This window comes from Saccopteryx bilineata, chromosome 1, assembly GCF_036850765.1.
Source record: "Saccopteryx bilineata isolate mSacBil1 chromosome 1, mSacBil1_pri_phased_curated, whole genome shotgun sequence".
NCBI lineage: Eukaryota > Metazoa > Chordata > Mammalia > Chiroptera > Emballonuridae > Saccopteryx > Saccopteryx bilineata.
The window spans coordinates 157,611,855-157,629,701 of record NC_089490.1 but is presented as its reverse complement, the minus strand read 5'-3'; the positions used below and the strand labels follow the sequence as shown (position 1 = coordinate 157,629,701).

The window sequence follows — 17,847 nt, the reverse complement described above, 5'->3', positions numbered from 1 at the left end:
ATCAAAACTCTCAGCAAAGTGGGAATACAGGGAACATACCTCAACATGATAAAGGCCATCTATGACAAACCCACAGCCAACATCATACTCAATGGGCAAAAATTAAAAGCAATCCCCTTAAGATCAGGAACAAGGCAGGGGTGCCCCCTTTCACCACTCTTATTCAACATAGTCCTGGAAGTCCTAGCCACAGTAATCAGACAATAAAAAGAAATAAAAGGCATCCAAATTGGAAAAGAAGAAGTAAAACTATCATTATTTGCAGATGATATGATATTGTATATAGAAAACCCTGAAGTCGCAGTCAAAAAACTACTAGAGCTTGACCTGTGGTGGCACAGTGGATAAAGCGTCGACCTGGAAATGCTGAGGTCGCCGGTTCAAAACCCTGGGCTTGCCTGGTCAAGGCACATATGGGAGTCGATGCTTCCAGCTCCTCCCCACCTTCTCTCTCTGTCTCTCTCTCTCCCTCTCTGTCTCTCTCTCCTCTCTAAAATGAATAATAATAAAAAAAAACTACTAGACCTGATAAATGAATACAGCAAGGTGGCAGGATATAAAATTAATACTCATAAATCAGAGGCATTTTTATACATTAACAATGAACTGTCAGAAAGAGAAATTAAGGAATCAATCCCCTTTACCATTGCAACCAAAAAAATAAAGTACCTAGGAATAAATTTAACCAGGGAGATTAAAGACTTGTACTCGGAAAATTATAAAACATTGATAAAAGAAATCAGGGAAGATACAAACAAGTGGAAGCATATACTGTGCTCATGGTTAGGAAGAATAAACATCATTAAAATGTCTATATTACCCAAAGCAATTTATAAATTCAATGCAATACCAATTAAAATACCAATGACTTACTTCAAAGATATAGAACACATATTCCAAAAATTTATATGGAACCAAAAGAGAATATGAATAGCCTCAGCAATCTTGAAAAGGAAGAATAAAGTGGGAGGTATCACACTTCCTGATATCAAGTTATACTACAAGGCCATTGTACTCAAAACAGCATGGTACTGGCATAAGAACAGGCATATAGATCAATGGAACAGAACTGAGAACCCAGAAATAAACCCACACTTTTATGAACAACTGATATTTGACAAAGGAGGTAAGAGCATATATTGGAGTAAAAACAGCTTCTTCAACAAGTAGTGTTGGGAAAATTGAACAGCTACCTGCAAAATAATGAAGCTAGACCACCAACTTACACTACTCACAAAAAATAAACTCAAAATGGATAAAAGACTTAAATGTAAGCCGTAAAACCATAAGCATCTTAGAAGAAAACATAGGCAGTAAGCTCTCTGACATCTCTCACAGCAACATATTTGCTGATTTGTCTCCACAGGCAAGTGAAATAAAAGACAGGATAAACAAATGGGACTATATCAAACTAAAAAGTTTCTGCACAGCTAAAGACAGTAAGAACAGAATAAAAAGACAAACTACACAATGGGAGAATATATTTGACAATGCGTCTGATAAGGGGTTAATAACCAAAATTTATAAATAACTTGTAAAACTTAATACCAGGAAGATAAACAATCCAATCCAAAAATGGGCAAAAGAAATGAATAGACACTTCTCCAAAGAGGACATACAGATGGCCAATAGGCACATGAAAAAATGCTCAACATCACTAATCATTAGAGAAATGCAAATTAAAACCACAATGAGATATCACCTCACACCAGTTAGAATGGTGCTCATCAACAAAACAACACAGAATAAGTGCTGGCGAGGATGTAGAGAAAAGGGAACCCTCCTGCACTGCTGGTGGGAATGCAGACTGGTGCAGCCACTGTGGAAAACAGTATGGAGATTCCTCAAGAAATTAAAAATCGAACTGCCTTTTGACCCAGCTATACCACTGTTAGGAATATACCCCAAGAACACCATAGCACTGTTTGAAAAGAAGAAATGCACCCCCATGTTTATGGCAGCATTGTTCACAATAGCAAAGATCTGGAAACGGCCCAAGTGTCCGTCAGTTGACGAGTGGATTAAAAAGTTTTGGTACATATATACTATGGAATACTACTCAGCCATAAGAAATGATGACATCGGATCATTTACAACATGGATGGACCTTGATAACATTATACTGAGCAAAAGAAGTAAATCAGAAAAAACTAAGAGCTATATGATTCCATACATAGGTGGGACATAAAAATGAGACTCAGAGACATGGACAAGAGTGTGGGGATTACAGAGTGGGAAGGGGAAGAAGGAGGGGGTTGGGGGAGGGGCGAGGCACAAAGAAAACCAATTAGAAGTGACGGAAGACAATTGGACTTTGGGTGATGGGAATGCAGCATAATCAAATGTCAAAATAACCTAGAGCTGTTTTCTCTGAACATATGTACCCTGATTTATCAATGTCACCCCATCAAAATTAATCACACACACAAAAAAAGAATTTGTCTCACGTCTAATTCTGGCAGAAGAATAGTATAAGGATGCTAATTCTGCTTCTCAGGCCACATCCTGCAAAAGGGCCCCCCCCCCCCAAAAAAAAGCCTGACCTGTGGTGGCGCAGTGGATAAAGCGTCGACCTGGAAATGCTGAGGTCGCCGGTTCGAAACCCTGGGCTTGCCTGGTCAAGGCACATATGGGAGTTGATGCTTCTTACTCCTCCCCCTTCTCTCTCTCCCCCCCCTCTCATTTCTAAAATGAATAAATAAATTTTTTTTAAAAATTAAAAAAAAAGGGGCCCCAAGAAAATTGGTGATTTGGCTCCTCTGATTTTGCCAATTGGATTTAAAAAAATAGGTCAGGAACGGCTTGATCAATACAAGGGCATAAATTTAAAGGACTTTTAGATACTGGAGCTGATGTATCTGTTATTGCTAAGCTACATTGGCCTCCTTCCTGGCCCACTCATGTAGCAGCCACAGAATTACAAGGTATAGGGCAGAGTAAATCCCCTCAACAAAGTTCTAGTTTTTTTACATTGGGAAGATTAAGAAGGTCATTCTGGATTTTTTAAGCCTTATGTGCTCCCTGGATGGCCAGTTAATTTGTGGGGTAGAGATGTTTTGAGAAATACAGGAGCATTGCTTGTCAGTCCTAAGGGTTTAGTCAGTACTCAGATGCTTGATCGGGGATTTTTGCCCACCAAGGGACTAGGGAAAGAACAGCGAGGAATTCTCACCCCCATAGAAGTGGCTCCCAATACCAGAAGGTGTGCATTAGGATATCAAAATTAGGGGCCTTGGTAGCTCCTGCTACCCCAACAATGCATTGTGCAGACCCAATTACTTGGAAGTCAGATAATCCTGTATAGGTAGACCAATGGCCCCTTTCTCAGGAGAAACTTAGGGCAGCTGCTCAATTGGTACAAGAGCAGCTACAGCTTGGGCACATTGAACCATCTAATAGCCCATGGAATACACTTCCATATTTTGATCTTGTCGCCTCCTTGATTATCAAGGGGCATAGGCAACCCTTACAGCTTATAGGTTTTGAGCCTCAAAATTATTGTTGTTCCTTTTTTCAAAGGATAAACAACAATGGCTCTGGGAAACTTCCACTAAATGGCAAATCACTTTTGCAAATCAATGGACAACTTTATACTGAAACAGTCAACTTAAAATCAGCTCAAAGGCTAGAATTATACGCCATTATCATGGCTTTCCAGCATTTGCCATATTCCTCCTTTAATCTATATACAGACAGCAAATATTTACTTATGGTTGTTTCCACTATAAAGACTGCTGTCTTAGGGACAACTGCTGATGAACTATTTCAGCAGTTCCTCCTTCTTCAAAGACTTCTATGTCAACATAGAGCTCCATGTTTTATAGGACATACTCGAGCTCACTCCATGCTCCCTGGAGTTTTATTACAAGGGAATGCCCTTGTTGATCAAGCTACCCAAAAGAAAATTATTTGGAGCAACCATGACAGATAGAGCAATTCAGTCTCATACTATTCATCACCAGAACGCTGCAGCCCTGTGTAAACAGCTTCAACTTTCTCGGAAAGCAGCACGGCAGATACCTTGGTAAATCCTGTCCAAGGTATCCTATTCTACAGTCTGTCCCTTCATTTGGAGTTAACCCTCAAGAACTCCTACCAGGAAAACTTTGGCAAATGGATGTTACTCATAAACCTTCATTGGGCAAACAGTCCTATGTCCACGTTACAGTAGATACTTATTCTGGATTTATAGTAACCTCTGCCAGAATAGGAGAGGAGGCTGCTAAGCATGTTATAGCTCATTGTCTGTATGCATTTTTCTATTATTGGATTTCCTAAACTGGTTAAAATGGACAATGGTCCTGCATATGTAGCAAAAGCATTTACTATATTTTGTCAAACCTTTCGAATTATGGGTATTTCTTACCTTTTTTTTTTTTTTTTTTACAGAGACAGAGAGAGAGTCAGAGAGATGGATAGATAGGGACAGACAGACAGGAACGGAGAGAGATGAGAAGCATCAATTATCAGTTTCTCGCCGCAACATCTTAGCTGCTCATTGATTGCTCTCTTACATGTGCCCTGACCGCGGGCCTTCAGCAGACTGAGCGACACACACACACCCCGTTCAGCGACCTTAGGTCCGAGCTGTTGAGCTTTTTTTGCTCAACCCAGATGAGCTCATGCTCACGCTGGCGACCTCGGGGTCTCGAACCTGGGTCTTCCGCATCCCAGTCCGACGCTCCATCCACTGTGCCACCGCCTGGTCAGGCTTCTTACCATCTTTAAAGTCAAGGTATTATTAAAGTGTACCCAGCAAATATTTTAAGGTCAATTAAAATTTTTTTTTAAATTTTATTTATTCATTTTAGAGAGGAGGTAGAGAGAGAGAGAGAGAGAGAGAGAAGAGGGGGGGAGCTGGAAGCATCAACTCCCACATGTGCCCTGACCAGGCAAGCCCAGGGCCTTAAACCGGCAACCTCAGCATTTCCAGGTTGACGCTTTATCCACTGCACCACCACTGGTCAGGCTAAAAAAATTTTAAAGGGGGGAGTAATATCCTGGAACTCCTATGGGTCTACCATATCATGCTTTTTACTTAAAAATTTTTAAATTTCTGGCCCTGGCTGGTTGGCTCAGTGGTAGAGCGTCGGCCTGGCGTGCGGGGGACCCGGGTTTGATTCCCGGCCAGGGCACATAGGAGAAGCACCCATTTGCTTCTCCACCCCCCCCTCCTCCTCTCTGTCTCTCTTTTCCCCTCCTGCAGCCAAGGCTCCATTGGAGCAAAGATGGCCCGGGCGCTGGGGATGGCTTCTTGGCCTCTGCCCCAGGCGCTAGAGTGGCTCTGGTCACGGCAGAGCGACACCCTGGAGGGGCAGAGCATCGCCCCCTGGTGGATCCCGGGTGCCGGGTGGATCCCGGTCAGGCGCATGCGGGAGTCTGTCTGACTGTCTCTCCCTGTTTCCAGCTTCAGAAAAATACAAAAAAAAAAAAAATTAAATTTCTTTTCAATGCTGATGAACAGGAGACGCCAAATTTTTTTCTCCTGCAAACTTCTACCTTCTTTTATTTGATCCATCTAATAACACTGTCTTTTTTCCAAATAGCTCCAGATATATGGAAAAGGTTTACATAGGCGGATGGGGATCCTCAAACCCCTCAGCAAGATCTTCTGAGCATGGCTTTTAAGGCACCAAGAGGCAGAAAAAGCCCAATAGAGATCAGGGGAACTACCAGCTTTTAGGATACGCCCTTAAAGGCTCCAACGCCCCAAAGGGGTCTCATAGGATTCCATCTGGGTCCTGCTTCAATAGTGAATAGGAAGGTCATTGAGCTTTAAAGCCTGCCAGGCTTACATGCCTTTGCTGTGAGGAGAAAGGGACACTGGAAGGTAGGCTTCCCCCTTGCTCCTCTAAGGGAGAGTTCAGTCTCTTCCAGCCCTGCTCCAGCCACCTATGACCTAACCTTGCCCAGAAAGCTGGGGTTTGCCACTGAAGGCTGAAGGTGCCCAGGGCCGTCGGCCCCATCTACGACACTGTGGAAGAGCCTAGGGTATTTCTTCCAAGAAGCAGGTAAACTGATTTCATTTGCACAAGGGCTGCTTAACCATGTCTTGCCTGAATAGTCAGGTTTTTTATTCTTCCCTCGAAGATCTCTGTTGTGGGTGTTGATAGTCCTATTTTCTGCTGCTTTGTTTAATATATAGTGTTTCCTTTATTCCTCCTACCTCAATGCCCCACTCATATTTAAGGCTGGGACCTACTCCTAATTTAGAGCTCTCTTTCCCCCTTTTGCCAACTTCTATTATGAATTTACCTTTGCCACCCAGCTTAGTGTATCCGAAGGTTCTCTTTACCACACCACAGTTGCAGAGTTCCAGGGAAAAGCATCCTGGTCTCATCTCTCCAGGCAAAGGAGAACAGAAGCTCCATCTCCACACAAGCTGCAGATGGCTTTTCCAGTCTACCTGAATCATTACCAGCTAGAAGCAGCAGTCATTGGGACTTGGACATGAGCTGCAAAGCATAGAATTGTGACAATTCCAGTGCCATGCGGACTTTTCCTGGATGTGGACTTTTCCTGGACTCCTGCTCCTTGTGACAGCTCCTAACGGACTGAACTGGGGTTGGGTTGCATTTGCAGGGATCTGGAATGGTGTTGGTGCCAACTTGGACTTGGTGAACATGTTAAGGACACTACTCTTTTATGGATTGTTGTTGTATTGGCCAAGAGTTTGCTTAAAGGCTTTAATCACTGTTAAAAAAATAATAGAAGACTGGTAAGAAGATGTGGCACATATACACTACTAGGGTATGCTACTCAGCCATAAGAAATGACGACATTGGATCATTTACAACAAAATGGTGGGATCTTTTTTTTTTTAAGATTTTATTTATTTATTATAGAGAAGGGGGGGGAGGAGCAGGAAGCATCAACTCCCATATGTGCCTTGACCAGGCAAGCCCAGGGTTTTGAACCGGCAACCTTAGTATTTCCAGGTTGACGCTTTATCCACTGCGCCACCACAGGTCAGGTGGTGGGATCTTGATAACATTATACAGAGTGAACTAAATAAATCAGAAAAAAACAAGAACTGCATGATTCCATACATTGGTGGGACATAAAAACGAGACTAAGAGACATGGACAAGAGTGTGGTGGTTGGGGGGGGGGGAGAGGGGCACAAAGAAAACTAGATAGAAGGTGACGGAGGACAATCTGACTTTGGGTGATGGGTATGCAACATAATTGAAGGACAAGATAACCTGGACATGTTTTATTTGAATATATGTACCCTGATTTATTGATGTCACCCCATTAAAATTAATAAAAATTTATTTACAAAAAAAAAACAAACCAGAAAACTGGTTTTCCGGTGAGACGGCGCCGCCTAGCGGCCTCCGGCGGGAGCCACAGCGTGGCGACGCTCTTCCTGCCCCGCGGCTGCAGCTTCGCAGATGCCCGGCAGGTGACGCGCGCACCCCACGGAAATTCCTAGTTTCACTGGGTGGACCCTCACAGAGCAGTCCCCAGAGCCTAGGGGATCATTTGTGGTACTCCAACCTGGACCCACGCTGAAAGTTTCCTCATGCAAAATGAGTCAAGGAGAACCAAACTATTCATTTCCAGGGTGTTTGTCTCTCCAGCCCCTTCTATTAAAAGAACACTTTAAAAATACATTTTACAACTGTGTTGCTATAATTATATAGTAGATGGATACAATTTAGGCAGAATTCATTATTATGTACTCCAGATTATTAAATTCATTTTTCCTTTTAATTTTATTTATTGATTAATTTTAGAGAGAGAGGAAGGGAGAGAGAAACATCAATTTGTTGTTCTACTTACTTATGCATTCATTGGTTGATTCTTATATGTGCCCTGACCAAGGATTGAACCCACAATCTTGACATAGTGGGATGACTCTCTAACCAACTGAGCTAGCGGGCCATGGCTTTGTTTTTCCTTCTTATTTTAAAAGAGGTTAAAATTGCATGGTGCCTGACTGGTAGTGGCGCAGTGAATAAAGCATCTGTCCAGAATGCTGAGGCCTTGGGTTCGAAACCCTAATGTTGCTGGCTCTGAGTGTGGGCTATAGACATGGCATCCCTGGCCTGAGCTGGGGAATGGTCCACATGATCCTCAAGCTTGCTAGCTTGAGCCCAAAGGTCTCTGGCATGAAAGGCCTGGGGTCGCTGGCTTGAGCAAGGGGACCCTGGCACAGCCCAGTACAAGCACATACAAGAAGCTTAATGTACAACTAAAGTGCCGCAACTAAGAGTTGATGCTTGTCATCCTCTCTCTCTCTTTCTGTCTCTCACTCTCTCAAAAATTAAATAAAAAAGTACATGTTTGTGGGCCTTGGCTCACATAGACAAGACAACCTTAGGCCAGGTGTGAACGACAGCAGGTCAGGGGTGGGGATTTCTGGCTTGGCCCCACATCCCCCTCCAAGCTTCTCCTTTATATATTTGTTTGTCTTTTAATAGAGAAAGAGAAGCATCAACTTGTTGTTCCACTTAGTTGTGTCATTGATTGCTTCTCATATGTGCCCTAACTGGGGCTCTAAGTAGCAACACCAAGACTTTGGGGTCAAGTGGGTGATCTGGGCACTCCAGAACAAGGCTTTATCCACTGCAGAACAATGGATAAAGCATCAACCTGGAGTGCTGAGGTTGCTGGTTCAAAACCCCAGGCACATACGAGAAGCAACTACTATAAGTTGATGCTTCCCTCCTACCCCCGCTTTCTCTCTCTCTCAAATCAATAAACAAAATCTTAAAAATAAAAACTCCATTACAAAAAAAAGATGGATATGGTGAATAGTTCAATTTACCCTCCACCTCTGTAAACAGACACCAAAAAATGGTTTATGATGTGAGAGGAAGAGAGGAAACAGAAATTTATTCAGTTAGCCAGTGTTTATTGAGAACCTACTACCTGCCAGGCTCAGTTTCAGGGCCCGAGACACAACTGTGGCCAAGGCAGAGTAGGTTCAATAAATACAGCTGTTTTGAAGTAGAAGTGCTGGGATGAAGATAAAACAGAGCGATGTGACAGGGTGATGTGGCACACTTGATGCTAGGAGGTCAGAGGAGAACCCTTCAAGGAGCTAAAGTTCCAGTTGAATCAGAAGGCAAGATCACAGATAATTTGGGAAGGCACTCCAGGCAGGAGGAATGGCCAGTGCAAAGGCCCAGCAATGGGGATATGTTTGAGCAGGAATAATGTGGGGAGGGAGGCAGTTTGAGATCTAGGTGAATTTTTTTTAAGGAGCACGCTGCGCACTGCTCCTTGAGTTGAGAGCAGGTTGAGTGATGGACTGAGGGGCTGAGTGAAGTCCAGGCTGGTTTTTTTAGAGGCTGTCTAAAACACACAGGGACCCCACAAGATGGTCTGGCCAAGAAACTTTATAAGACTGGGGTTGCTGTGCCTAATTTCCAGTTTAAGAAACAGAGACCAGAGAGGTGTCTGCACTAACCTAAAATCACACAGCCAGGATCCAGCTGGAACCTGGGCCTGCTGCCCACCCCTAGCAGAGCCAGCAAGTCTGTATATCACTTCCCAGCTCACTCCCTGGGCTAAAAATAGGACCCCCTAACTGAAGGCAGCTGGGAATCCTGCAGTCCCTCATCCTTCTGGGCAGGTTGCATCTAAATAGATATGAGCTACAGCTTTTCCCTGGAAAATGGGGAAGAGACAGCCCTTCCTGCCCTCAGTGGACCCCCCACCCTGCCTCACCCTTTCCTTTAGAACAGGAAAATCCAATCCTCAAAACTATGACTTGAGGGCCTGGCCTGTGGTGGCACAATGAATAGAGGAATAGAGCGTTGAACTGGAATGCTAAGATCTCAGGTTCTAAAAACCCTGGGCTTGGCCCTGGCCGGTTGGCTCAGCGGTAGAGCGTCGGCCTCGCGTGTGGAGGACCCGGGTTCGATTCCCGGCCAGGACACACAGAAGAAGCGCCCATTTGCTTCTCCACCCCTCCGCCGCGCCTTCCTCTCTGTCTCTCTCTTCCTCTCCTGCAGCCAAGGCTCCATTGGAGCAAAGATGGCCCGGGCGCTGGGGATGGCTCTGTGGCCTCTGCCCCAGGCGCTAGAGTGGCTCTGGCCGCGGCAGAGCGACGCCCGGAGGGGCAGAGCATCGCCCCCTGGTGGGCAGAGCGTCGCCCCCTGGTGGGCGTGCCGGGTGGATCCCGGTCAGGCGCATGCAGGAGTCTGTCTGACTGTCTCTCCCTGTTTCCAGCTTCAGAAAAATGCAAAAAAAAAAAAAAAAGTAAAAAAAAAAGTAAAAACCCTGGGCTTGCCTGATCAAGGTTCATATGACAAGCAAGCAATGAACAACTAAAGTGAAGCAACTCCCTGACCAGGCGGTGGCTCAGTGGATAGAGCGTCGAACTGGGATGCAGAAGATCCAGGTTCGAGACCCTGAGGTCTCCAACTTGAGCCCAGCTCATTTGGTTTGGGCAAAAGCTCACCAGCTTGAGCCCAAGGTCGCTGGCTCGAGGAAGGGGTTACTCGGTCTGCTGAAGGCCCGCAGTCAAGGCACAGATGAGAAAGCAATCAATGAACAATTAAGGTGTTGCAATGCTCAACGAAAAACTAATGATTGATGCTTCTCATATGATTGATGCTTCTCATCTCTCCGTTCCTGTCTGTCCCTGTCTATCCCTCTCTCTGACACTCTCTCTGTCTCTGTAAAAATTAATTAATTAATTGCCTGACCTGTGGTGGCGCAGTGGGTAAAGCGTCGACCTGGAAATGCTGAGGTTGCCGGTTCGAAACCCTGGGCTTGCCTGGTCAAGGCACATATGGGAGTTGATGCTTCCAGCTCCTCCCCCCTTCTCTCTCCCTGTCTCTCCTCTCTCTCTGTCTCTCCCTCTCCTGTCTAAAATGAATAATAAAAAAAAAATAATAATAATAATAAATAAATAAATTAAAAAAAAAACTGTGAAAAAAAATTAATTAATTAATTAATTAAAAATAAAAATAAAGTGAAGCAACTGAGTTGAAAAAAGTAAAAAAAAAAAAGTCCTCCCACCTCTCTCTGTAAAATCAATAAATAAAATCTTTTCTTTCTTTCTTGTGTGTGTGTGTGTGTGTGTGTGTGTGTGTGTGTGTGACAGAGAGACACAGACAGAAAGGGAGAGAGATGAGAAGCATCAATTCTTCGTTGGGGCACCTTAGTTGTTCATTAATTGCTTTCTCATATGTGCCTTGACCAGGGGGCTACAGCAGAGCAAGTGACTCCTTGCTCAAGCCAGCAACCTTAGGCTCAGCCAGAGACCATGGGGCCATGTCTATGATCCCATGCTCAAGCCAGTGACCCCATGCTCAAGCTAGTGAGCCTGTGCTCAATTTAGTGAGCCTGTGCTCAAGCCAGATGAACCCGTGCTCAAGCAGTGACCATAGGGTTTAGAACCTGGGTCCTCTACGTCCCAGTTCGATGCTCTATCCATTGCACCACAGCCTGGTAAGGTTCAATAAAGAAAATCTTAAAACAATAACAAACTACTTTAAAGAATGAATTAATATTGACCCATTCTCCAGAGGGGGAAACTAAGGCACAGGGAGCTCCTCCCCTGCACCTGCCTAGGGTGGGGCAGGGGTGCATTCTAATCTGATTGTTTCTGGGTATAGACGGGGCTTTCCAGAACTCTGCAGACTGAGCTGGGGCCTTACCCTTTGTGTTCTAAATTCCTCCTCCCAGGCAAACCTCTGGGTCCCTCCCTTGGGGGTAAAGGGACAACAGATGGGCTGGGAATTTAATAGCCTAAAGGTGGAGGTTTCCCTGCCACTTATTACCACTAGACTACAGGCAGCCCTGGGGTTAGAGGCTGGCATTCCACAAGGGGCACAGGGGCAGGCAAGACGTGGGCCTTGGACTTGTGTCCTGGGCTTGGGACTCCCCCTAACAGTAGGCTTACAATTTGGGGGCAATATGGAGGGATGATCCTGAGAAGATGACAATGCTGTGTAATTTAGGGAGGGGAGGAGCTGCACAAGATGAGAGACCCCAGTCCCATCCGGTAAGGACTCTCAAGAAGGGCAGCCCCTCTGGGGAGCCCTACAGGCTTTCACTGACTCTTATTTGAGCCAAGACTGAGTACCTTTGATTAGCTCCCTCAGGCTGAGCCTACACCTCCAATCCACCTTACCCTACCCTACTCTGTGCCTCAGTTTCCGGCTCTTCCAAATAGGGACATTTAGTGTCTCCACTACCTAGAGATGTGAGGGGTCAACCTTGCCTTGGGCACATGGCCAGGAGTTCGAGCACTCAGAATATGGAAATTATAAAATTATCTTTTGTAACTTTATAAAAATTATAAAGGAGGATCTCATGTCTCCTCCTAGGTGGATTGTCAGGGTCTTAAGAGATGGTGGGTCAGGGGTAGGGATCAGCTCGATTTCAAGACGAGTCTCCCTCTCTTCCCGCACTCACCTCCACCCCGGGGCCCACCACGCACAACCCCACTCCATTCATTTGCTGTGCCAGTACCGTCCCGGGCAGATGTTTCCCTCTCCAGGACTTCTTCCCACCGTGCGATGGCCCCTAGCAGGTTCTGGCTTCTCCCTCAGGCTCTGTTCCGCTCTCATTTCTCGTCACTGTAGCTCATTTCTTCCCTGGGTCTCTAATCCCCATTTTACAGATGTGAAAACCAAGGCTTGGCTGTGTTGGGATGGGTAGGTCACTAGCGCAGGGTCTCTCAGTTTAAGGAACAGGGGACCAACTCTGAGCTTGGCAGGTCTATCCTAGGTTCTCGGTAAGATGGGGTGAGGTCCCCGACCCGACTCGGGTCTCCCTACCCTACTACTCCACCCCTTCGGACGAACGCTCCTAGCCCAGCCTGCGTTCTCGGCGCTCTGTGCGTTCCTGGCTGGGACGCGCACTTTGCCCACCGTCCCTAGGCAGGGGGCGGGGCCTCCTGCGACGGTGTTCCCCTTACTTTTATTAAGTATTATCTTTTAAAGGGGCCGCGACCTGGAAATTTCCGTCCACTCTCTCTTCCTTCCCCAAGACCTCTGGACGGTTCCTGCGTGGTCGGACCAAGCGCGGGGAGGGGGGCGAGGGGGCGTCCGGGAAGGGGGAGGGGGCCTCGCGAGACCCCTCCCCGCGTCCCGAGCCGGGGCGCTGAATCACCCGCGAGGTATTTGCATCTGAGAGCGATTTGTCACCCGGTGATTTGTCTTCCCGGCGGTGAGCGCGCCGGTGGGGGGGGGGAGGGGTGGGGCGGAGGAGGACGCAAGCAGGGAGAATTTTACCAATCCGATCGAATGGGGGTGTAGACGCGGACTGGGCCGGCGGCTAGGTGAGTCCGCGCGCGGCACAAACCCGGCGACCGCCAGGAGCCAGCAGCTCGCAGCTTGCAGCCCGGGCTGGAGGCCAGGCGCAGCTGGGGCAGGGCCGGACGCCAGGCGCGGGACATGCGCCCCAGGAGCGGGCCCCTCGCGGTGAGGCGGGGTGGGGGCTCTGGCCTTTTAAATCGTGGATTCCCGGCCGGAGTGAGGGGCGTCCCCAAAGTTGGTCAAGGACGTGCGTGGGGGTTCAGCGCCGGGAAGGCGAACCTAGCGGGTCGCAGTTGGGCTGGTTTTCTCTGCACCCCCTTGTCGACCTCACCCCCTGCCATGTTGCACAGGAACACGCGCGCGCGCGCGCGGGGTGGATCGGGGGTCGCAAATGCGCTTCCCCTCTAGCGGAAGAAAATAGTCTCTAGGCGCGCGCGGGGGGCTACGCTCCGGGTCTTTAGGTAATTTTTTTCTCCCGCGAATCTGGTATTTCATTTGGGAACCTTGAGGGGAGTGGGAACGCTGGGTGGGGAGGGCAGTTCCCTGGTGACCTTCTCCTGCCTGGACAGTTTATTTATAAAGTGTCGGCCCCGGGACCGAAAAGGGCCAATGGAGGGGACACCGCGGTGCCTGCTCTCAGGGCTGAGTTCGGCCGGAGCCCCCAACTCTCTGGCGGGGACCCCCGGGGAAAGCCCCCTCCCTCGTTCAGTGCCCCCCAGACACAAAGCGGGTACAGGAAGCGTGGGGAGCGCGCGTTTGTCAATTCCAACGTTCGGTGTCCGACCCGGGGCGGCGCGTTTGTCAATAATCTTCCGTTTTTTAGTCTCGAGCCGAGGGTTTGCCCCCACCCCCCACCCCGCCGATGCAAATCGGTCGCTTTCCAAGAAGCGTTTGAAACCGGACTGGGGTTTTTGTCGTCTTATTTCTTCAGTGTTTCTCTTCTCACTTCCTCCGGGACGCCTCCTCCCCACTCTCCTAGCCCCTTCCCCAGCCTGCTGCCCCACCCTCCCCCTCCTCTTCCCTCTGTGAAGTGAGGGGCCCCTTTCGCCACCCTGCGGGCCCCAGCCTTGCACAACTCTTTAAATAACTGTGTTTTGCAAGGCCGGCCGGAGCGGATGACCTCTCTCTCCCAGAGGCATGGGGGGGGGGGGGGGAGGGCGTGGTCCGATCTTTTCTCGCCCCCCTAGCCGGGTCCAGATGACCACCCAGCACCCCCATCCCTGCGAAGTCCCTGCCTAGGAATGCCTTTCCCTTGGGGCTGTCATAAAGTGGGGGGTAGGAGCGGAGGACAAAGGGCTCTTGGAGGGAGGGGTCTGGAGGGGGTGGGCGCCGTAAGTTTAGGGTTAATAGCAGCCTTGAGGGGGCCCAGGTCTGGCCCATGGTGGTGGGGGCCCGGGTTCCCACCTGCCCCCTCCAGCCCCAGCGTATAGACCTGCCCTGCTCCCCTCCCCCACCGAGTGACCCGGAAGGGTCATTAAACCTAGCAGGCCTGGCATGGGGGGGGGGTAGTTTCCTTTGGCCTCTTCCTTATGCTCCCCCAAAGAGGTGGGGGTCATTGCCTGGAGCGTTTCCATGGGAGGGGACTTGTCTTGAAGTTGTCAAAGGTGGGGGAGGGGCAGTGGGCCCTAGGCACTGGGTGAGAAATGTCCCCTCAGCACTTCTTGGGGCTTGTGGAGGATGACCGTCAGTGGGAGGGGGAGAAGGAGTGCTGTGTGCTGCTTTACTGTGCTGGTGACTTTCCAGCACTGTAACCTCTAAGAGGGGTTTTTGTGCCCTGCGACCCCTGCCCCTGCTGGATAGTGAAGTCCTTCAGAGGTGTGTTCTTCCCTTTCCACTTTTTACAGAGGCCACTCACCTGGCCCCCCATTGCCCTTTTACCCAGGAAGCCCCTGGGGTCTGAATAAAGGGTGGCTAGTCTGCAAGAAGGTAGGGGGCAACTGGGCTCACTGTGGCTCTGTAGCCCCTCCCCTAGCTGGGAAGGTTAGGGTGGGGGCTATACTGCAAGTTTCCTGGGCACGGGGTCAGGCTCCTTTTAGCAGGTCACCACAGTGGTGACTTAGTGTCATCTAGAACCAGGAGCCTCTGCCTCTGCCCACTGGCACCTCTGTGTAAGACCCTTCTGCCCTAGGAGTACTTCAAAACCTTTGAGGTTCATTTGCTGGGTTAGGGGCAGCCTCCTGGACCCTCCTGCCCTCCCCACTATTCCTGTGAATTACTACCTGGGGTGTTACCACCAGACCTGTTGTGTTTTGTCCATTTGTTTTACTGGCCACTTGGCAGGTAGGGGTGTGGGCAGGCCTTCTGTGGGGTGTGTGTGTGAGATCTGAGTCCTCCTGTCCTGGTGGAGCCTGGCTGTGCCAGGTTCTGGGACATCCCTCTCCGGAGCCTGCCCGAGGCCCTGGCAATTAGGGTTGGTGATGATCTGAAAGGACCCCCAAGGTAGGGACAGAGTACATTGCATTCTGGGATATTAGCCACACTTGGGGTCCCAAAGGGCAGGGGAAGTTCCTTGCAGAGAGCACTTGGGGGCAATGTTGGAGGCTGTGATGGCACCCAGACCCTGGGTTAGCAAGGGACTTTTGAGCCTTAGTTGCCCTTAACCATAAGATGAGGACAACCTAGTGCCTCCTTCTCTAACTCAAACGTATGGTAGTGCCTGTTTTATACCTGTTTTCACTACTATTAACTCACTTCATCTCTGCATGAGCACAGTGAGGTGGATGCAAGTAGGGCACCATTTCTCACGTGGGGAAACTGAGGTCCAGAAAGGTTGAGGCTTAGGGTTGAGAGCTTAAGTGGGGAAGGGTTAGCTCAGGGCCCATACACAGCAAACAACACTCAGTCTGGGCCAGCCGTTGTCTATGTTAACATGCCTGTGAGAAAGGAGGGTACCTGGAGTCTTCTGGGCCAGGTGGACCCAGCACCTAGAACCCAGAACCAGAACCTAGAACTCACCTGGACTTTGGTGCCAAGCAGCCAGCTGTAGCCAATCAGAGACCAGGAATGCCCTGTCCCTCTGCTCTGTTTATGAAGCAATAATCCACTCTGGTCCTTGGGAAGTGCAGTTAGCAACTGCATATTTCTCTGTGGGGCCTTCTTAAGATTCTTTTTTGAGTCCATTGTAGGGTAACCCTGCTTCCCAGCCCACTGGAAGGGGGTAGATGGGGAGAGTGTGCTTCTCTGCCTCCAGGGAAGCCTCCAGGTTGGCCTCCAGGTTCGCACCATGATTGGAGTGGTTGGGAGGGATTTTTCCAGAGGCCTTTGCGGTCTGACCTCAGTGGGGAGGATGGGGCTAAAGAGCCCAGTGTGGTTTGACAATCTCTTTTGCTGCCCTCAGGTTTCTGCAAACACGCGAATGAGCTGGATGCCAGCTGCTGCCCCTCCGTGCCCGGCGTGAGAAGGAGGTGCCACCTGTTGGCATGCCCCAACAGCCCTCAGCCTGAGCCGAGTGGCCCCCGCCCCCCGCCACCCTGCACTGCCCCAGCTCCCCCACGGCCCCCACACTGCAGTGCGGCCGGGCCCCCTCCCCAAAGGGGCCGCCCCTACCACCTACCCCTGGTGCCCGGGGCGGCCCAGCCCGCAGGGCCATGAAGCTGCAGGCTGTGATGGAGACACTCCTGCAGCGACAACAGCGGGCACGGCAGGAGCTGGAGGCCCGGCAGCCACTGCTGCCCGAGCTGCCTGCTGGTCCTCCAGCCATCTCCAGGGCTGCCTCCGAGGAGGACAGAGACCCTGAGAACACCCGAATGCAGCAGGCACAGATAGCTGCACTGGCCGCCATGCGGGCTGCTGCTGCTGGCCTCGGACCTGCACCCAGCCCCAGTGGCTCTGAGGATGGGCCCCCTGGCTTGGAAGACGAGGACACTGCCCAGGAGGGGGAACCAGGCTCACCTGGCCAAGGCAGGGAAGCGCCAGGACATGCTGAAGGCGATGGGCACTTTGATGATGTGGGCTCTGATGATGACCTGTGAGTGAGAGTCTGCAGGCTTTGTGCACTGAATGGTGACTGGGTCTTAGGGACAGAGTTTTAAGGGCAAGATATAACCCCCCAGGGACATGCCATGTGTTAGACCTTTCTGGGTGACAGTGGATGTGTTCTCTACCTTTACTGTTCGGTGTGGCTCCCACCAGTCCTAAGTGGCTATTGAACATGTGAAATATGGCCAGTGCCAAGGATGTGGCTGAGGTACAATGTTTGCAGCTTTATTTCATCTTAACTTAAATACTAGCCACTCATGGCCAGTGGCCCCATCACCCAGTGAGGCTGCAGCAGACTCAAAGTCAAGTGGCAGATAAAGTTGGTGGACTGGGTGGAACCTGGACAGGGTGGGTATTGGTTGGCTTACTGGGGTCTGTTTCATAGGGGTCCAGTGTGGACCTTGAGCTGGGTGCTGGCAAGACCCCAATGGGATCTTTCTGGGAAGACTTTTTAAGAAAGAGGTGGGGCAGTTGCAGGTTGTAATTGGGGCTGTCAAAGCAGAGGTGCTGGGGAGGGGGAGTCCCTAGGGCCAGGGTTAACTTTCTAGAATGATGGGCAAAGTGGTGACAGTTTCTAGGAAGGGCCTGGGGAGTCTGGAACAACATGCCTGGTGCAGGGAATAGCCTGAGCAAAGGCCCTGAGT

General features: G+C 49.3%; 1 protein-coding gene and 1 non-coding gene across 5 annotated transcripts in view; both read left to right on the top strand.

The window, feature by feature from the left end:
* The first annotated feature begins 9,815 nt into the window (after nucleotides 1-9,815).
* TRNAA-CGC (transfer RNA alanine (anticodon CGC)) lies at nucleotides 9,816-9,891 on the top strand. Its single transcript has one exon. It is a non-coding gene; the product is annotated as a tRNA-Ala (tRNA).
* Nucleotides 9,892-13,002: 3,111 nt separating this feature from the next.
* Nucleotides 13,003-17,847, top strand: part of ARID3A (AT-rich interaction domain 3A) — a 41,610-nt gene continuing 36,765 nt past the window's right edge. Inside the window, exons 1-2 of one of the 4 annotated variants that reach the window (XM_066277971.1) lie at nucleotides 13,003-13,136; nucleotides 16,563-17,192. In XM_066277971.1, the coding sequence (XP_066134068.1) occupies nucleotides 16,813-17,192 (380 nt within the window). In that variant the 5' untranslated portion in view covers nucleotides 13,003-13,136; nucleotides 16,563-16,812. The other 3 variants (XM_066277988.1, XM_066277980.1, XM_066277964.1) reach the window with 3 other exon arrangements.